The sequence below is a fragment of the Capra hircus genome, chromosome 5 (assembly GCF_001704415.2).
Source record: "Capra hircus breed San Clemente chromosome 5, ASM170441v1, whole genome shotgun sequence".
NCBI classification, from domain to species: domain Eukaryota; kingdom Metazoa; phylum Chordata; class Mammalia; order Artiodactyla; family Bovidae; genus Capra; species Capra hircus.
In genome coordinates this window covers 68590830-68612270 of record NC_030812.1, presented here as the reverse complement: position 1 = coordinate 68612270, position 21441 = coordinate 68590830, and the positions used below count along the sequence as shown (strand labels likewise).

At 43.1% G+C, this 21441-nt stretch overlaps 1 protein-coding gene across 2 annotated transcripts in view; it reads right to left on the bottom strand.

Annotated features, from left to right (window-relative positions):
* RFX4 (regulatory factor X4) overlaps positions 1-21441 on the bottom strand; it is a 172247-nt gene that overhangs the window by 127874 nt on the left and 22932 nt on the right. For both annotated transcript variants that reach the window (XM_005680577.2, XM_013964051.2), the window contains exon 2: positions 15830-15916. In XM_005680577.2, coding sequence (XP_005680634.2) covers positions 15830-15916 — 87 coding nt within the window. The remainder of the gene's footprint in view (positions 1-15829; positions 15917-21441) is intronic.

Below are 21441 nucleotides of genomic sequence, written 5' to 3'. Positions count from 1 at the left end.
TAAATGTCCTAGAAGAAAACATAGGCAACAAGCACCTTGACATAGGACTTGGCAATGGTTTTTTTGGACTTGATACCAAAGGAAAAGCAACAAAAGCAAAAATAGACAAGTGAGAATACATCAAACTAAAAATCTGCACAGCGAAGAGAAACAGCAACAACAAAAAAGGCAGCCTACCGAATGCGAGAAAATATCTGCAAATCATATGTCTGACAAGGAGCTAATATTCAGAATATACAAAGAACTCAACAATCTGATTCAAAAATGGGCAGAAGATCTGAATAGACATTTTTTCCAAGAGATATATACATGGTCAATAGGTACTTGAAAAGATGCTCAACATCATTAATCATCAGGGAAATGAAAATTAAAACCACAGTGAGTGATCACCTCACATTTTTTAGGATGACTGTTACCAAAAAGACAAGAAATAACAAGTGCTGGTGAGGATGTGGGGAAAAGAGAATCCTCATGCACTGTTGGTAGGACTGGGTGCAGCCACTATCGAAAATGGTATGCAGGTTCATCACAAAATTCAAAATATAACTACCACATGATCTATCAATTACAGGTATTTATTTGAAGAAAATGGAAACACTAGTAAGAAGAGATATCTGCATCCCACGTCTATTGCAGTACTATTTACAATAGCTAAGATATGGAAACAACCAAAGTGTCCACTCACAGATGAATGGCTAAAGAAAATAGTTTATACATAGATATACACATGAATATTATTCAGCCATAAAAAGAATGAAATCTTGCAATTTGCAACAATAATGATGGACTTTGAGGGCATTACACTAAGTGAAATAACTCAGAGAAAGACAAATATCATATGATTTCACTTATATATGGAACAACAAAAAACTTATAAATAAAGAGAACAGATATAGACCAGTGGTTGCCATGGGTTGTGGTAGGGGATGGGTGAAATTGGTGAAAGGAGTCAAGAGGTATGTACTTTCAGTTATAAAATAAATAAGTTGTGGGCATGTCATGTACAGCATGGTGACTATAATTAACAGTACTCTCTGAACATTGTTAAGAGAGTAAATCCTAAAGTTCTCCTCACAAGAAAAATAAATTCTGCAACTATGTATGATGATGGATGTTAACTAGATTACTGGGGTCATCATTTTGTAATATATACAAGTATCGAATTATTATATTATACACCTGGAACTTTATATAGTGTTTTATATGTCAATCACATCTCAATTTAAAAAAGAAGAAAGCAGGATGGTAGTATCTTAGTCATCTTTGTGTTCCCTCCAGTCAGTGCCTCCCATTGGCACTTAACTAAATAGTTGGGTCTGCCTTCCACAAATGCCTTCAACAATCTTAAAAAAATAACGCAAAAAGGAACATGAACATATAAGCCTCATAAGAACGTAGGTAAATAGACGTAAAGAACAATACTCAACCTCAACTGTTCACAAAGAAATAAAAAGAAAACAATGAGGCACAACTTTATATCTCTGAGAACAGCAAAAATTTTAAAAATAACAATCTCCAATGCTAGGGTGCAAACGGTCAAATTGACAGTGTCACATTTCTCTGAAGGTAGTGGTAACTGGTACAATAGTTTGGTGAGCAATTTTGCACTGATATTGACAGCTATCTAAAATATTCAGTCACTTGGCCCCACAACTCAACTCCTAAGAATTACACTAAGTAAATAATTGAAAGGAAGGCTATGTTAAAAAAAAAAAACCAGCAACTGCATTTTTTAAATAAGGAAAAATATATAAACATCCTATATATCTCTGTCCAGCTTGTGCTGGCTCATGATTTACATTTTTGTTTCCCCTAGGATTGGCAGGATTTTTTTCTCTGAAAGTGAAAGTTACTCAGTCGTGTATGACTCCCTGCGACCCCATGGACTATATAGTCCATGGGATTCTCCAGGCCAGAATACTGGAATGGGTAGCCTTTCCCTTCTCAAGGGGATCTTCCCAACCCAGGAACTGAACCCAGGTCTCCTACATTGCAGGCAGATTCTTTAGCATCTGAGCCACCAGGGAAGCCCAAGAACACTGGAGTGGGTGGCTTTTTTTCTCTGCTTTTTAAAATTTCAGCACATCAGTCAACGTGAGTCACAAAAGATCTATATTCTAAAATCAATTCAAAACCTTACTGGCCATGATTGAGAAAACCCCTCAACCTCTGGGCTTTATTTTTTCTTCACTTGTAAACCTTGTCATTTTAAAGGGCTATTGAAGGGATCCTATTAATTAATTCAACAAAAATTCATTATATATCTAATGTATGCCAACTAGACACTGAGGATAAAGAAATTAAGCTCTTGTCCTAAAGTCTGGTTGGGGAAAGAGACAAACAAACAGCAGCGAGAGAAATCAGGTTCAATAAGAAATGATAAATAATGTGATATGGGTAGGCAGAGAGGATACCGCTAACCCAGATGGCATGAAAAAAGCAGGGCCAATCAAGAGAGATTTCCTAGGAGAAACCACAAGTAAGCTGAACCCTGAACTGGGCCAGAGATGGGAACCAGATGTCAAGGAAGGTGACATAAAGTCAAGGGTAGGGTGGTGAAGGTAAGGGAATAAAACTACGGGGACTTGAAAAATCAGGCCACCTTCTGAGAAGCAAGGTGGCTGAAGGTCCTGGTCAAGAGGTGAAGGGGTGCAAGGGTGCTGGAGAAGTGCTATGACATCTGGTAATCCCCTTCAAACTTTAAGACAATCTCTGGTCTCTAAACTGACGATAACAACAATAATAATGTCTATCCTGAAAGGTACCAGGGAAGATTGAGTGAAAGGAACTCAGGGCCTTCCCTGGTGGTCCAGTGCCTAAGAATCGCCTCGCAATGAGGGGGACGCTGGTTCGATCTGTGGTCTGGGAACTGAGATCCCATGTGCCTTGGGACAACTGAGCCCACGCACCACAGCTGCTGAGTCCACGAGCCCACGTCCTGCCATAAAAGAAGCTGCCAAAGTGAGAGCCACAGCCAGAGAGTAGAGCTTGGAGCTGAGAGCTGGGAAACGCCAGTGCAGGAGCTGCGTGGCAAAGGCTGCCCTGGGCTGCTCTGGCTCCAAGGCCTCGGAGTGTCTCTGCTAAGTCGCTTCAGTAGTGTCTGACTCTGTGCGACCCCAGAGATGGTAGCCCACCAGGCTCCCCATCCCTGGGATTCTCCAGGCAAGAACACTGGAGTGGGTTGCCATTTCCTTCTCCAATGCATGAAAGTGAAAAGTGAAAGTGAAGTTACTCAGTCGTGTCCGACTCTTGGCGACCCCATGGGCTGCAGCCCACCAGGCTCCTCCATCCATGGGATTTTCCAGGCAAGAGTACTGGAGTGGGGCACCATTGCCTTCTCCTGTTCAGCTGAAATCTACTGCAAGAAGCAGGCAAGGGAGGCTGCCTCTCTGCTTAGGAAAATTTATGGGGGGCAAACACAACCGCACTAATAGGGACCCTGCACAGCAAATACACAGCAGGGGACAGCACAGCTCCAAAGAGGAAGTGGCATTTGAGCTGACCTTGAAGAGATGATCAGAATTTAAAACACAGCTTTGTTTACTGTTTGCAAAAATAATACATGTTTATTTTTTTTTAATTTGGAAAATACATGGAAAAAGGAAATCTCTGGAAACCTAAGTGCCTCTCAATAGGACAAACTATTGTCAACTCTTCATCCTATATACCGCCAGTCTGTTTTTGGTGTTCTCTTTCACACCCAAGTGCACACACACACAACAGGCCTAACTTAAGGTAAGTGAGGGCCACATAGCACATCCTGGCTTGTACACTGTCTCTCTCAGTCACTCTTACAGGGACAGCTCAGATTTTGAGAGGAGGATCCTGAGGGAGGGTGTGCTCTGAGTGGGGGGAGGGCAAGCAGAATGCAGAAAGGCATGGGGGAGGGGAAAGGCAAGTGGCCCATTGTCTGGAGCCAGAAAATTTCCCCATACCAAGGTTATACCTAGTGCTTCCCGTTCAGGGGATGCATATATGCTCAGTTGCACAGTCCTGTCTGACTCTTTGCAACCCCATGGATTGTAGCCCACCAGGCTTCTCTGTCCATGCAATTTTCCAGGCAAGAATACTGGAGTGGGTTGCCATTTCCTATTCCAGAGGATCTTCCTGAAACATGGGTCAAACCCTCATCTCCTGGGTCTCGCGCTGTAGCAGGCGGATTCTTTACCACTGAGCCACCTGGGAAGCCCATTCAGGGGTTATCTATCTCTATTGTATCAGGTTTTTTCCCCCAACTAAACTTTGTTAAGGCCCCATTTCCAATACCAACCACTGGTAAGAGAATTGGCTTTGAAGGCAGGCAGACATGGGTTTGAGCTCCAACTTTGTCCTCAACTCTATGAGAGCATAAGCAGTCGCTTGACTCATCCAAGTTGGAGGGCTCCCCCCTAAAACTTGAAAATCATAACTGACGTCACAAAGATTGTTTGAGGATTAAATATCACAAACTATGATTAAAAAAATACTAGAAACATTTAAAAAGAGGATCGTAAAAATACTGATAGCATTCACTAGCTAAGTACTTAAACCAGGCACTGTACCCCACTTTCCATTTGCCATCTTATTTTGGTCCTCCCAACAGTGTTAAGGAGTTGTTTTATATTCTTTTATAAGTAAGGAAACGGAGCTTTGCATGAGGCTGAAACACTTTGGCCACCTGATGCGAAGGAATGACTCATTTGAAAAGACCCTGATGCTGGGAAAGATTGAAGGTGGGAGGAGAAGGGGACAACAGAGAATGAGATGGTTGGATGGCATCACCGACTCGATGGACATGAGTTTGAGTGAACTCCAGGAGTTGATGATGGACAGGGAGCCCTGGCATGCTGCAGCCCATGGGGTCGCAGAGTCCAACACGACTGAGACACTGAACTGACTGAAACACTTGTAGGAAGCCATGCACCCCATGGATGGAGACTGGACTTCCCTCAGTGATGGGCATGAGGTGGCTACTGAAAGCATTTAGACAAGAACTACCTGGAGCCAACAGGGACACTTGGCTCAGTCATCAAACAGAGGCCTCCAACCTCTGCGGCCGCTTTCCCTCCAGACCCCTGAGGACTTCATTCCCAGCATCTTCTCCTCAAAGACTGTGTGTGTCACACTCAGGCATCGCCCTCTTATCTGATGGCTCTCAATCCTAATTCCCCAGAAGTGCTGGAGAATGCCCTCTTTCATCAAATGTTTATTGAGTATGTTCCAGCCCCATGCCAGGGGCTAAAGGAAGAGAAAAAACAGACATGGTCTCTACTTTCTTGAGCTCAAACTGTCAGTCAATAAAATGTAAGTCTTGGGCAAGAGCTGAGAAGGTAGACCCAAGAAGCTATGGCAGCACCGAGTAGGGGTACAAGCCCAGGCTTGGGATCTGAAGGAGCAGCAGGAGCCAGCTAGGCAAAGAGGACAGGAGAGCACGTTTTAGAAAAATGAACATAGCCGTGGTTGATAGAGACTTTTGGAATCAGCCTTGCCAAGTACCTCTTCACTTTAACAGGCAGAAATGCTTCAGGCAGAATTCTAGCCCGACAAGGTTCCTGGAGCCATTCACAGCCCACACTGAGCCATCCACCCTCCAGGCCCACATCGCTCGTCCTACCAAAGCCGGAGAGCAACGTTGGCTTAAAATTCCTCCCGCTGAGATGCTGCCCAGTGCCTGGTCTTCTCTCTGCCCCTCCATGCTGCTCCTACTTTGCAGTTTTAATTCCTAATATCCCCATCCAGGGAATCCTGGTCCATTTCCCAATGGGGAGCATCTCTGCTGCCCTTCCTGGATCTATGTCCTAATATTAACTTGGCAGTCAAATTCCTAGGCTCAGATCCTGGCTCTGTCACTTGCTGGCTGTGTGACCTCAAGCAAACTTTTGGTGCCTTAATTTCCTTATTTGTAAAATGGGGGTAATAACATAGCACCCTGGCTGGTCCCCAGTAAAGCCATGTCCCTATGTCCCTTGTCACAGGATGTGATCCCTACATGCTGGCCAGTGCACCTGCCTTGGGGGTTTGTAAGCTCTGTGGGCACAGACCACAGTCACCATGGCATTTCCAATACCCACACATGGAAGGTATTTGTGGAATGAATAAACGGCTAAGACAATACCACAATCAAAAGCTGAGTCTACCCATCTGATTGCAGTAAGCATATAAAGTCACAGTGCTGCTTTCCTGGTGGCCCAGATGGTAAAGATACTGTGTGCAACGTGGGAGACATGGGTTCGATCCTTGGGTCGTGAAGATCCCCTGGAGAAGCAAATGGCTATCTGATATTTTTTACTGAAGAATTCCGTGGGCAGGGGAGCTGGCAGGCTACAGTCCATGGAGTCACAGAGTTGAACACAGCTGAGAAAATAACACTTTCACTTTCATCAGGGAATGTTCACTGGGGTCTTATAACATGCCAGGTACTGGGCAAAGCTCCTCACATTACTGCATTTAATTTTCATGGCTTCCTGAAACAGTGAATAATTTAATGAATGTGAAACATCAAATACTTGATAGATTCTTAGTGCTTAGTTAATGTTAGGTTTAATTATGACTATTATCCCCTTTTACAGAGGAAGAAACTGAGGCTCAGAGAGGTGAAGTGATTTACCTTAAGTCATACAGTTTAGCAGTGGAGCCAGGAGACGGACCCAGGCTAAAGGACACCCCAACCTCCCTGAACCCCAACACTCATGAGCCTCATTCTCCCTTCAAACCTGTAGAACTGAACTAAAGACTTTTAGGGAACATACTACCTACCTAATCATTTGTCTTCTGCCTCTATGCTGGCTGAATTCATAATATTTGGGAACTCTATTTTAGAACATTTCTTGCTTAGAGCTGGTGTGGCAGCATTTAATATGGATGGAGAACGTTTCTAAATTAATTACTTCTTTTCAAATCCCAGGAAAGGTTCAAATTTATGTAAGCCTCAAGTTTCACTTCAAAGTTCTAATTCTATTTCCTTTCATTATACTAATCAGGCTGCACCTGGCCAGACCTCACCTGTTGGGAACAAATGGGGCTGCCAAACATTTCGTTCCCCCGTATCTACTTCCCTTCCAGCCCCTGCAAAGAGCACCAGCTGATGATCAGGGTGCCTGGACCAGGCCTTTGGCAATGGGCATCAGCCCCTGGCAGCAAACCCTTCTCCCCGTGGGAATGGGGCTAAGTCCCAAAAAAGACTGTGATGTTGGCAGCACCGCTCAGAGGGGGCCCCACACCTGCTTCCTTTCACCTCCTCTGGGTAAAATCCTTCATAATCTTGGAGCAGGAGAGAGCCTTTCTAATGTTGATACAAAGCCCAAAGTCATACGAGGAAATTTTGAGAAATTTTAGCACATGAGAAAAATCTAAAGTCTCTAAGTGGGGAAAAAACCCCCGCACCGTAAGTACTCTCTTGGGAAACTTGCAATCATACCACAGACAACAGTCTCACCGCCCTCCTCTTTTATTAGAAAGAGCTCCACTAAAACCAAAAGGAGGGCTTCCCTGGTGGCTCAGAGTTGAAGAACCTGCCCGCCAGTGCAGGAGACACAGGTTCAGTCCCTGACGGGGGAAAATCCCACATACCAGGGAACAGCTGACCCCGTGGGCCGCAGCTCTCGAGCCTGTCCCGTGGAGCCTGGGAGCCGCAGCTAATGAAGCCTGCAAGTTCTAGAGCCTGCGCTCGGCAACAAGAGAAGCCACCACAGGGAGAAGCCTGAGCACTGCAACTAGAGGGTGGCCCCTGCTCATCACGGCTAGAGAAAAGGCCCACGCAGTGACGAAGACCCAGCACAGCCAGAATTAAATGGATAAATATTCAAAAAAGAAAAAGTCCAAGATACATGAGCGGTGGAAAATGCAAATCTTCCTGAAATGTGAAAAGATAATCGATTTCAATGAAAATGAACAGTACACTAAAATGCCATTTCTCACTTATCAGATTGGCAAAAATCCAAACCACAGTCACAGAACTCTGCTGTGAAGCTGTGGGAAACAGATGACTCCTATCTTGTAGGGAGAATGCAAAATGATGACCTCCCCCAGTGTGGAAAGACATTTAACAGAATCACTGAAATCCTACGTGTCCTTTATCCAGCAGTCCCACATCTGTGAACAGATACTGCCACTACTCCTGGACACATGGGAAATGACCAGACACAAGGTTGTTCACTGCAACTTGGCTATAACAGCAAAAGTGTTGAAAACAGCCCAGTGCTCATCTAGTTAGCTAAATGACATCACAGTGGAATATTACACAGCTGTGAAAAAGAAGACTAGAAACAAGAAAAGAATGAGAATGCTCTCTCCATTCTTACACTCTAGGATTTATGTAAAAAAGCTAGTCACAGCAAAGTGTATATAAGGTGCTATTTTTTGTGTGTAAGAAAGTGGCAATAAAAGAGAAAATGGCAAAAAAGAACATATATATGAATGTTTGCATAAAGAAATCAAATTCTGGAAGAATACACAATAAACATTGGAAATGCTTGAAGAATGCATAAACAAATATGCTTCCCATTAGGAAGCTTAGAAGGGAAGACCAGGGAGGGACCTAAAGATCCTGTTGGGGAGGGAATATCAGAAGGAAGAACCTCTTCAAATGGTTAAAATGGTCCTGGAGTGCCAAAAGCTGAAAGTAAAGTACAGATATGGATCGTAATCTAGCATGGCTGTACGGTATTTTGCTTTGCTCAAAACCATTACTTAATAAGCACTCACCCCGCTCCAGTACTCTTGCCTGCAAAATCCCACGGATGGAGGAGCCTGGTGGGCTGCAGTCCATGGGGTCACTAAAAGTTGGACACGACTGAGCCACTTCACTTTCCCTTTTTACTTTCATGCATTAGAGAAGGAAATGGCAACCCACTCCAGTGTTCTTGCCTGGAGAATCCCAGGGACGGGGGAGCCTGGTGGGCTGCCATCTCTGGGGTCGCACAGAGTCAAACACGAAGCGACTTAGCAGCAGTAGCAGCAATAAGCACTCAGTAAGCACCTATGATGCCCCAGGCCTTCTATATTAAGTGAGGCCCAGTCCATCAGACACGCTCCTTTCCCCTCAGGGACTGACAGCTGTGGAGGGAGTAAGCGGAGGTGCAGAAGGGCTTGGCAGTGGGCTTCATGTGCAAAGGAGGAACTACCCAATTCTCCACAAGGAGAGAACAGATAGACACTCGGGGGGCAGAAATGGCAATCTGTAGGGACACTTGCCTGGCAGCCCAGTGGTTAAGACTCCGAGCTTCCAATGCAAGTTTCGATCCCTGGCTGGAGAACTGAGATTCTACATGTCATGTGGCACATTCAAGAAAATATTAAAAAAAAAAAAACAAAAACAAAAAACAGGGCAGCCCATGATGTGTATGGAGACTGAGGAAGGGCAAGAGTTGGAGGTTGTCTTCAATCATAACATAAGCACTGGGCCTCCCAAGCCCACCTGCAGGGCTGCACCCAGGTGCCCAGCCGGGGCTAACACTGCAGGGTTCATCCAACACAGGCAATCCAGTTTTTGAAAGCCATCCTAGATGGACTCTCTGTGGCACACCTCCCACCCCAGATCTCTGGCTCTAAGCCCCTGTCCTTGCTCTAGGAGCTGTCCCAGAGCCTTTCTGCTGTTGGCGGGGCTGGGGGCTTTTGCCTACAACTCCATGGGAATGTGGACCCATTGAACCACATTTCTCTGGAACCCTCTCTTATGGAGTTAGAAAATACCAAACTGGATGATAACCGGACATGCCGAGTGGGGGAGAGAAAAGTAAATTACACCTCTCTAGCCCTGGAATTTGATGGGATTTTAATGTTAATGATGAGTGGAATTAAGTGGTGGCCCACGGTGACCCCAGTTCTACTCCGCCGTGCTGTTGAATTCCAACTCTTCCTGTCCCTGTGCTATAAATACCCCCTTCAGCACCGGTCTGTCAGCAACACCAGGATAATGAGCTGCTGAAGGGTCAGGAAGGGTAAAGGAAGCGGATGTTGCATGGGGCAGGTGGGAGGGAGCTGCCGAAGGGTCTGACAGTTGTTAGGAGTTGTCAGAGAGCAGAGGGAACAGGACTTCGTATGTCACTCATACACACACACACACACACACACACTCACACACACACACACACACTCACACACACACAGTCTGATAACTCTTGGAGATACAGGGAAAACTCTAGACATCTGCCCAGGATCTAAGACAGAGGCTGAAGCCATTTGATTCAGCTGTTAAGGAAATGGTGCCCTGCAGCCCAGAAGGCTTGGGCCCATCAGGGTTGCAGGACCGTGCAGCCACTTGTTCTGTTTCCCACGCAGGGATCCCACTGGGTTCCTGCTCTTCAGACCCGTCCCATCACCCCAGTCTGTCCAGTTCCCTCCGTCCCACTGATATCACTCTGGGCTTCAGCCTCGTCCCCTTACCCAGACCAGGTGGGAGGCTCTGACGTGTCTTCCTGGCTCCAATTCACCTGCAGAGAACCAAACTCACCCTCTGAAAACTGGGGTCTGCCACTCCTCCACTCAGCCCCTGCAGTGGCACCGCAGCTATGCAGCTCCAAACCCCTCGTCAGAATCCAAGTCCCTCACCAACTTGGTCCAAACTCTCCTCCCCAGTCCTGGTTCCCACGACCCTTCCATCTCTCTGCTCAAGACAGTGTGGAAAACGCTTCAAGTTCAAAACCTGCCTCGTGGGTTTTTGCCTCCCAGTCCTTTACTTAAAGGAACCACATGGATCCTACGAGACCCAGCGCAAATGCCGCCTCCTTTGAGATGCCTTCCCTGGTCATTTTCCAACTGTTTGATCCCAAACTTTAGCATGCCTTCTAATCACCTGGGGGTCTGTTAAAATGCAGAGTCCTCAGTTGGTCCGGAGTGGGCCTGAGATTCTGCATTTCTAACAAGCTTCCAGTGAGGTCATACTGGAATCCAGGAACATACCTGGTATGACAAGGTAGAACACAATTCAAGTGAAATTTATCACATACAACCTTGCCTTACTAATATGCAAACATGTGCCTTAGCTTCCCTTCTGGAATGAAAATTCTTTGAGAGCAGGGACCTACAGAAGAGACAGTTTTTTTTTAAAGAGGTAAGAAATGTTTTAAATATTTATTTATTTGGCTGTACCAGATCTTAGTTGCAGCAGGCAGGATCTAGTCCCCGGACAAGGGATTGAACCTTGGGTAGAACATCACAGTCAAACTGCTGTAAACTAAAGATGAAGAAAAATATCTTTTTGTCTGAGACAAAAAGACACACTTCATTCAAATGAGTAAAAGTAAGTCTGATGACTAACTTTTAGAAACCAGAGAACCATGCAATGAAAACTTTAAAGGGTTGAAAGGGAAATAAAAATCTTACCAAACTAGAATTCTATATTCAGCAAAAATATCTTTCAAAAATAAAGGTAAAATAAACAATGGTTTTCATGATCTACACTACTCTATACAGCCCTACCAAAAATAGTAAAGGAATTTCTTTGGGTTAAAGAAGTAATAATCCCTGAGCTTCCCTGGTGTCCGGTGGTTAAGACTCAGTGCTCTCAATGCAGAGGTCATGGGTTTGATCCCTGGTCAGGGAACTAGGATCCTGCAAAGATTCCACATGCCACACATTCCAGCCTAAATAAATAAATAAAGTTATGAAGGAAACGAGAAAAGTTATCCAAGATGGAAACAAGGACTTGCTGGCAAGGATGAAGAGCCCTGGAAAGGGTCAGCGTGTGAATAAATAGCAATAAGCATTGACTAATATGTAAGACAATGATAAAAACGTCTTACAGGGCTTCTAACATAGCTAGATGTAAAATACACTGAAGCAATGGCACAGATGATGGAAAAGTGTTAAGTTAGGTCAGGCTGTGAGAGTGTTCATGCCCTGTATTTGAAGTGGGGGAAGGATTCATGTGAGGCAGACATGAAAGGAAGGGTGCAGAATGTAATCCCTGAGTGAAACACTCTAAAAGAACATCTAATCAGAGGGTTAGCAGAGAAAAACACTTTAAAATATTTAACTGTGTTAATCCCTCCCCCAAAAAAAGGAACAAGGGAGGAATAAAGAAATAAAGTCAGATGGGAGAAATAAAAACTAGATAGCAAGTTTGCTGATTTAAGCTCAACAATGTAAGTAACTATATTACATTTAAATGATCTGAATATTCCAGTTAAAGATAATCTGACTGGTTTTTTAAAACTATATAAAAAATCCTAATATTGAATTCAGAAAGGTTGAAAATAAAAAGACAAAGATATACCACAACAATCCCAATAAAAAAAAGAAAGCTTGTATAGTTACAGTAACATCAGATAAAATAGACATGAAGGCAACAAGTGTTACTAGATATAAGGAGATGCTGCTGTTTAGTCACTAAGTCACGTGTGACTCTTTTTCAACACCATGGACTGTAGCCCGGCAGGCTCCTCTGTCCATGGGAGTCTCCAGGCAAGAATATTGGAGTGGATTGCAGTTTCCTTCTCCAGGGGATTTTTCTGACCAGGAATTGAACCCAAGTCTCCTGTGTCTCCTGCATTAGCAGGAGGATTCTTTATCATTAAGCCACCTGGGAAACCCAATATAAGGAGGGACATCATTTCAACAAGAGGATTCAACAATCCTAAATTTCTAAGAAATGAATACTTTAAAACATGTAAAGCGGGAATTAACAAAAACTGAAAAGATAGGTAATCACACTAATACCTCTCTCAGTACCTTAGAGACAACGTCAAAATCCATAGGGATATGGACATCTGAAAAACCTGATCTAATTGATACCTGTAGGATATTCCATCCAAATATGGCAGAATACTCATTCCTTACAAGCATACGTGAGCATTTGCCAAATCAAACATATGTTTGGACAAAAATCAAGTCTTACTAATTTTAAACATTGAAGTCATACAGAATATGTTCTGTGACCATGGTGGAATTATAACAGCAATCATATAAGGTTGCCTAGTAGAAAGGCAACTAGGAAATCCCTAAGTTTTTAGAAATTAGCAGTAGATTTCTAAATAAATCATGGATAAAAGAACAAATCATAATAGGAATTAAAAAATAAGTTTGACTGTATAATAGTGCACATATGACACCAGGAAAATTATGTGATGCAGTTAAGTAGTACTTAGAGGAATTTTTATAACTTTAAATGCCTACCTTAGAAAAAATCAGTGCCCTAAGTGTCTGTCTCATAATAGAAAAAGGCAAAAAATTGAACTCAAAGAAAATGCAAGGGAATAAAACCTAGAGATAAGAGCAGAAGTACATGAAATTTTAAAAAGACGTAAACTGAGAAAAGAAAAAGTGAAAAGTTACCAAAGATTAACTCAAAATGAATCAAAAACCTATACATAAGAGCTAAAACTATAAAACTTTCAGAAGAAAACAAAGGAAAACCGTCATGACATTTGATTTGGCAGTGATTTCTTGAATATGGACACCAAAGTACAGATAAAAGAAAAAATAGATGTCCAAGTGGGAGGGGTCACGGGTAAACCTATGGCTGATTCATACTGATGTTTGATAGAAACCAATGCAATACTGTAAAGCAGTTATCCTTCAATTAAAAATAAATAAATGTAAGAAAAAGAAAAAATAGATAAATTAGACTACATTAAAATTGAAAACTGTGCATCAAAGAGCACAATCAACAGAGTAAAATGCAACCCACAGAATAGGAGAAAAATATTTGCAACACATATATCTGATAGGGGGTTAATACACAAAATATGTAAAGAACTAGCAGTTGGGAGACTTAAATAGACATTTCTACAAAGAATAAAACAAATAATCAATAAGCACATGAAAGAAATGTTCACTATCACTCACCATCGGGGAAGTTCCTACATTCAACAACCACAGAAATAAACCATCTGATTTTTAAAAAAGGATCAAAAGGACTTCCTTGGTGATTCAGTGGTTAAGAATCTGCCTGCCAACACAGGGTACACAGGTTTGGTCCTTGGTTCAGGAAGATTCCATATGCCCCGGGGGAACTAAGTCCATGGGTCACAGCTACTGAAGCCCATGTGCACCCTGGAGTCCACATGCTCTTCGACAAGAGAAGCCGCCCCAGCAATAAGCCTGTGCACCACAGCTAGACAGTGGCCCCCGCCTGCCCCAGCTAGAGAGAGCCTGAATGCAGCAGCAAAGACCCAGCCCAGCCAAAAGTAAATGAATGACATTTTCAGAGTTCACAAGCTTTATGTTTCAAAACTGGCTGAAAGACTTGAATAGGCATTACTGCAAAATATACATAATACAAACGGTTACTTAGCACACGAAAAGATGCTCAACATCACTAATCATTAGGAAACTACAAATCAAAACCACAATGAGACATTACCTTATACATTAGAATGGCTATTACAAAAACAGAAAATAACAAGTATTAGCAAGAATGTTGAGAAATTGGAGCTCTAGCACACTGCTGGTGAGAATGTGCAGCCACCATAGAAATACAGCGGTGCCTCAAAATAGTAAATATGGAATCACCATAAGATCCAGCAATTTCCCTTCTGGTTATATATCCAAAAGGAATGAAAGGAGAACTCAACCAGTTATTTGTTCACCTGTGTGTATAGCAGCATTATTCACACTAGCCAAAAAATAGAAATACCCCAAATGTCCATCAATGGATCAATGGATAAACAAAATGTGGTGTATATACATACAGTGGAGTGTCATTCAGCCTTAAAAAGGAAGGAAATTGTGATACATGCTACAACATGGATAAATATTATGCCAAATGAAATAAGTCAGTCACAAAAGGACAAATACTATGTGATTCCACTTATATGAGATTCTTACACTTAGCCAAATTCATAAGGAATAGCAGAAAGTAGAGTAATGATTGCTAGGGACTAGCGGGAAAGGAGGATGGAGAACTATTGTTTAATGGGTACAGAATTTTAGTTTGGGGAGATGAAAAAAGTTCTGGAGATGGATAGTGGTGATGGTTGCACAATGAGGTGAAAGTACTTAAGGCCACTGAATTAAATACTTAACGTGGTTAAAATGATAAATTTTACATCAGGCATATTCTACCACATTAAAATAAACGTTAAAAAAGAATGTTCAGAGATGCTTAAACAGTCGAAAACTTGAAGCAGTTTAAATGTCCGTCAACATTTAAATCGATACATACACTGTGATAGAAGCATGCGGTGGAGTACTATGCAGCAATGAAAAAGAAAACCTACTGTGACATACAACAGTATGGCTAAATCTTCCCTGAAGAGTCCCTGAATCTTTGAGAAAACTGAACCAAGGAGATGCACTTTACCAACTAAGAAAGACATTCTGTCCCTGTTGGAAATGACTTTGTAATAAGCTGCCCCCTTTTCGTAGTGCTTTAGGGACAAATACAAGTCCTAAGCAGTCCTCTGCTCTTAATATAAGGTACCCAGGAGCCCTAGCCTGACATACACAGGGAAAGGAACAAACACAGCAGTTTATGTCTTTCCTCAATTCCAATTCTCTAGTTCAAGATGCAGGAGAAATCGCTACTTTCCAACACCAAAGACATTTGTGACTTTAAAACAACACTCCCAAGACACACTCCTTTAAATCCGTATCTACAGAGAATGGCCTTCCCCATTCAAAGTCCACATTTTCCCACTGGAGCATCACTGAGATGGAGTCTTTAGGGACTAGGACAATGAGAATGTGTAAACAGCAAGTTTTTGCTGTGGCCTCAGTTTCCACATCCATCTGAATGCATTGAACTCCCTGCTGGAGGATATTATAAGGTAGGCTTGGGTATTTCATAAATGGCTGGAGAGCCTCTTGTTTCGGGTAACACGTCCTAGTCTAGCATTCCAGAAGCACCATTCCTCATCAGAACACAGCCCATAGCCAGGACATCATGGAAGATTGAGTTTTAAGCACTTACTTTCATCATTAGAAACATTCCCCAGAGATGTGTGGTTGGAATAACGCTTGTTTTCACTTTCGTTGAGACATCTTTCAATCCAGCTCTCTAAAAATGAAAAATAAAGAAAATCACACTGTTGGTGTTTGCAAAGAGACAGGAGCATCATCAATGCACTAGATTAAATGCCCATCAACCTTCCTCTGAGATCTGCCCAGACTGGAGTTGGGTTTAACATGAAGGCCAGTATGCACCATTGCTGATGAGACTTTGCTGAGTAGCTTGGAGGCAAAATGGTAATTCGAAGCCCCACTTGAGTATTTCTTGGCCAAATTAAACTAATTTTGGAGTATTAGTACCAACTGAGTATCCACAGGGGATTATCTTTCTTCAAAAAGAAGATATTAATATATTCCTGAGAACTAGTTTGTAAAACAAAATTTGGTCAACTGAATCACTGATGGTTTGGAGACCTGTGAGTTAGCAACAGAACCCTTAGTTCAAAAGAAAACAAAAAGAAAAGCAGATACAACCCTGAGGGTTCTGGTTGAAGAGGAGGGCAGGGAGACTTGTAGCTTCCTCCACCCCTACTCTGTCAGTGACCCCTGAAGGGGCTCTTCCAAGCCCAGACTGAAAGTCACCACAGGAGGAGGCTTCAGAAGGTCTGGAATAGCTACCTATTGTTTTATATATTTAAATGTATTTAGCTGACTCTGCTGGGCTTTAGCTGTGGCACACAGGATCTCTGGTCTTCGTTGCAGCGTATGAACTTTCAGTTGTCTCATGTGGGAGCTAGTTCCCTGACCAGGCATGGAACCCGGGTCCCCTGCATTGGGAGCATGGCATCTTAGCCACTGGACCGCCAAGGAAGTCCCTGCATTAGTTTTAAAACCCAAAGACCATAGGATTTTTTTTTAATCCAATTCCAGACAATACAAATGTACTTTCCAAGAAGTAGCATAATGCTTTTTCTGTGATCTAGAGCATCCACTATTGGTTCGTTCATTCATTCAACAGCATCAGGTAAGTACATCAGTTCTGCTACAATGTTTGTTTTGAAACCACAAATGTGTTCAATGCAAGTGATACCTTAGGGAACCATTTGTGCCTAGCACAAATTTTCTGTTTGTTTATGCTTGATTTCTTTCCTAGAAAACATTAAATGAACGCAGAAACTGCACATAGCTGAACTGAGCCCTGTAGGAATATGCAAAAGACACGCGTGCTCACACTTCAAACATCTACCAGCTACTTGAGTTCTTGGCATGGTTTGTGAGCCACAGATAGACCACGTTCCACTGTTTCACACTAACCCACAAACTGTGGCCCTACCAAAGTCCACTTCCAAAAGTAAATTTCAAGTCTTTTTCAAGGTCAAGTGCCATACTTATTGTATTTATATGCCTCTTAACCATTTAACGTGTGTAAAACCGTGCTATCCTTCTTATTAGGGTCCTATCTTTTTCCCCACTCGTCGCTGACAAAGTTTTTAAGCGTTGTGCTCCTAGTTTATTATTCCAGTGAATGCTGTGCTTTTTGCTGTGCAGTTTTGTAGAATGGTGATAACTGGGGGGGATGCATTTAGTATTAGAGCAGAACTGATTACACCTATGAATGTGTGCTTTTGAACAGTGCTGTCGCCTGCTGCCTTCTTTATAATATGGGAGCTGGCATTTACTGAACACCTATTTTAATGTTAACATATTTCATTGAATTCTGACCACAACTCTCTGAAGTAAGGATTTTCATCTCCAGTTTCCCTAGAGAGCAACTGAAGCTTAATCGAGTAATGTGACGCCTCATAATTCAAAGAGCCAAGGAAAAGTTCATTACTTAGTAACATATTGTTAAAGGAAACCACGCTAACACTGGCTCCCCAGCAATGTAGTGAGGGGAAAGCAAGTGCCAACAGCAGAGTGAAATGTTGGGGTTTTGGTGTGTATTGAATGTTTCAACAAACTGCTTTTTTAAAAAAGCTGCTTCCCCAATTGTAAATAAGTAGCAGAGAAATATCCAAGGAGTGGAACAGGCACCAGCTTGTTAAGAGGATATGGAAATCTGGTATTTCTAAGGAAACAGGGAGCAGCCGAGAGATTCAAAGCATTAAAACGCTACCCGCTTCCAGAGAGCAAACGCACAATGTAGAAACAAACAGCTTGCAATGGTTTCAAAGCTGTGATGACACAGGGTGGGTGTTTGTCATCACATCTTATGAAAACCACATCTGGATACAAATCTCCAGAAGTCTTTTCAGAATTCTCCAGAATGCCTCTACTCAGATCTTCTAACCCTTTCAAGTCCTGGCACATTTTCCCTGGCAACAGCCGTGGCTGATGTCAGATGGCATCTCATGAAATTTGCAATCCCTCCCTCCACCTAACCATACCACCAAAATCAATTTCTATTGTTCGAGGTCAGCCCTTGGTCTCCCTAGCTAGGTATGCACACCTACTCACTCTCATGTGCGTGTGGGCACACACATTCACAAATACACCGCCACTCTCCTTCGTCAGTAAAAGGGAACACTCTCACCCATTTGCCTGTGCCAGAATCAGGTTTGTTATCATCATTGTTATTCCGCAAAGGGGCCTATTCTTGCAGGTGATAATCCCCAGCAATTGGAAGGGGGAACCCTCTCTGAAGAGCTCACTGCAACATTCTGGAAAGGAGCTGGTTCTGGTCACCAGCTGGGCCAAGAGATGCAGCAACCATCCGCAAGAGTTCAAGTCAAGTAAGAGCCTGTCCTGAGGGCAGTCCCTCTCCCCCACACTGCCCAGCCCCAACCCTGGAGAGAGATGAAAGCAAGGTGACAGGAGGGAGAGAGGGGAGAGAGAAGAAATCTCATCAAGTACTCCTTTCCCCCATCCATTGCCCCCAACTCAGGCCTCTCTGACCCATGGCTTAAGCTTGTGTCCACTCTGCTGCCCAGCTCTGCTCCCTGGAGCAGCGCAGAGTAGGTCTGGTCTTGGAGGCGCATGTCAGATATAGGAGGAAGCCACATGTCTTCATTTTTTTCTGGTCAAAATGGACCCCACTTGTTTCAGCACTTTCTTGGGAGAAGTTGTTCCTCTACTTTTTAGCCATCCAGTTCTCCTGCTTCTGGCATCTTCTATTTAATCAACGTCTGTTTGAACACGTGGGGCTCAGTGAGCTCTGAGGGTTCAGACGGGGTCTAAGCTGTGCCAGATCTGGCAGAAACACCACCTCTGTTGTTCTAGACATGGGGGTTTCCAGAGTGTTCAAAGGTCTTGTATTCCAGACAGTATGAACACAACATTCTGAAAAATCTATGGAGGCCACAGGCCTTGGAGTCACAGGTGCTTTTTGAGCTTTGTCTTCTTCCCTAGGGGGACCCTTAACAGTGCCATCTGCAACTCATGTCCCATAAGTCAGGTTGCTCCATAGGACTGAAAGGCCTCTCTCTATTCAGGTCACCTGAAGTAAACATTACATACTTCAGAACTATTAATAATGGGTTATGATCTTACAAAGATCAAGAATTAATCAACCAGAACGACAGGCATATTGAATGTTTAATGAAACACTGCATTCATCTGTCTCATTCATTTGTAGATTGTGTGCGTGTCTGTGCTCAGTCATGTCCAGCTCTTTGTGACTCCCATGGACTGTAGCCTGCCAGGCTCCTTTGTCCATGGGATTTTCCAGGTAAGAATACTGGAGTAGGTTGCCATTCCTTCCTCCAGGGGATCTTCCCAATCCAGGGGTCAAATCCTCCTCTCCTGTGTTTCCAGCATTGGCAAATGGATTCTTTACCACTGAGCCACCTGGGAAGCCCTCATTTGTAGATTAAGGGGCTTAACAAAGGCCACCATATTCTGAGCTCTTACGGGTCAAGTATTATGTAAACTCATTTGGTACACCATCATACATAATCCTCATAACAGCCCTACAAGATAGGTTCTACCAATATGCCCATTTTAGAGATCAGGAAACTAAGGCTCAGAAAGATTAGATGACTTGTCCAAAGTCATCCAGCTAGTAAGAGGAGGATCAGCATTCACACTCAGGTCATAACCACAGTGTTGTCTCTCCAAGCGTGCTCTGAGCTCTCCTTATCCCATATCCCATACGGTCTCCAGAACACATTGCCAGTATTGCAGCAATGATCACAGTCTGCCTTGTATCACAACTTGTGCTAAAACTCAACTTACATATTACAATTTTTGCTAAGTTCATTTACATGTTTCTTTGCAAGCCTTTGTTTTACATAACAGGCTCCTCAGTTCAGAACTTGAAAATCTTAAGAATGCAGTCCATTTTATTTATTTCTCTTGATTCTCCACTAGTGCCTGGTATAAAGTTTTTCCTATAGACTGCCTTCAACGAACATTATGTTATTGACATGAATGATATCAAAAAATGCACAGTGTATAAGGAGATATATCCACATGTCTATAGAATTTCCTAATTGCTTTCTTTTCTACCACATACAGCATAAAAAGGAAAACACATCAAAGGCAATTTTCCAAATCAAGAAAAATTTAACAAAAATGTATTTTGTCCCATGTAGATCAAGAAGCTGTAGTCAAGTGAGTCTGACATAAACATGAGTAAGACTGGTTTCTGCCCTCTAGTCGCCATCAAAAAAACAAGGCGGATGCACCTCCATCAGCTCATGATTGCTGGGACCCTGTCATTTTTGTTAACCTGTGCCCAGGAGCTGGCACTCTGCCGGGGTGCACAGATACAGTACAATAAATATGTTGTTGAATGCATTACTCTTTTTGAAAAACAACAGTAAGTTCCTACTATGTGCCAGATACTATGTGAGTTTTTACATGTGTGGAAAAGTCATAAATTAAAACTCAGGACAATATGATGTGATATGCCTTAATATCTATATTTATTGTTGTGAAAAACAAAAGTTCTCATACTGTGATCATCACAGCAGTATTGGCGCTGTGCTCTGGGACACTGGAGAAGCAGAGTTCAATTCACACTTGGATAACCTCCTGTTCCCACCTGCCTCATACTTGATCCATAAAAACCATCTGACCTTTTAGGAAGGATGAGCCTTGCTCTAAATGTCCAACAGGATTTATAGATGACTGTGAGCATAGGCTCCTGGGCTGCAAAGCATCCTTTCACCTGACTCATCTGGGATCATGGGCAGGAAGGAGGATGCCTCGTAGATTTTTCATCTTACAGGGAGTTTAACCCACATTCCTTAGAGGCCAATCTTCATGCCTCCCCACTTCCGATCAGAGATTTGGAAACCCCAATTTGAAGTGACTTTCTCAAGTTCCTAAAATGAGGTTGAACAGAGCCTTAAATGGTTATTGGGTTTCCCAGGAGGAAATCTTGCTTCCCTTTGCAGCAGCAGCAAATAACAATGAGGAAGTAGCTGCACCGGGGGCACGGCACATCCAGGCCAGTCCAAGACTCAGAGCAGTGCTTTGCAAACATACATTGGCCTGGCAGGAGGAGCCGACCACGTTGGTTGCCAAAAGGCACATAATCCTTGAAGTTTACAGGGCACCCTGACACGAAGAACCTGATCTGAGCTTCACAGTCAACCTCATGGGATAGAAAATTACACCACGCCACAGATAAGGAATAGCTTCCTCAGTGGCTCAGCGGTAAAGAATTCACCTGCAATACAGTAGCAGCAG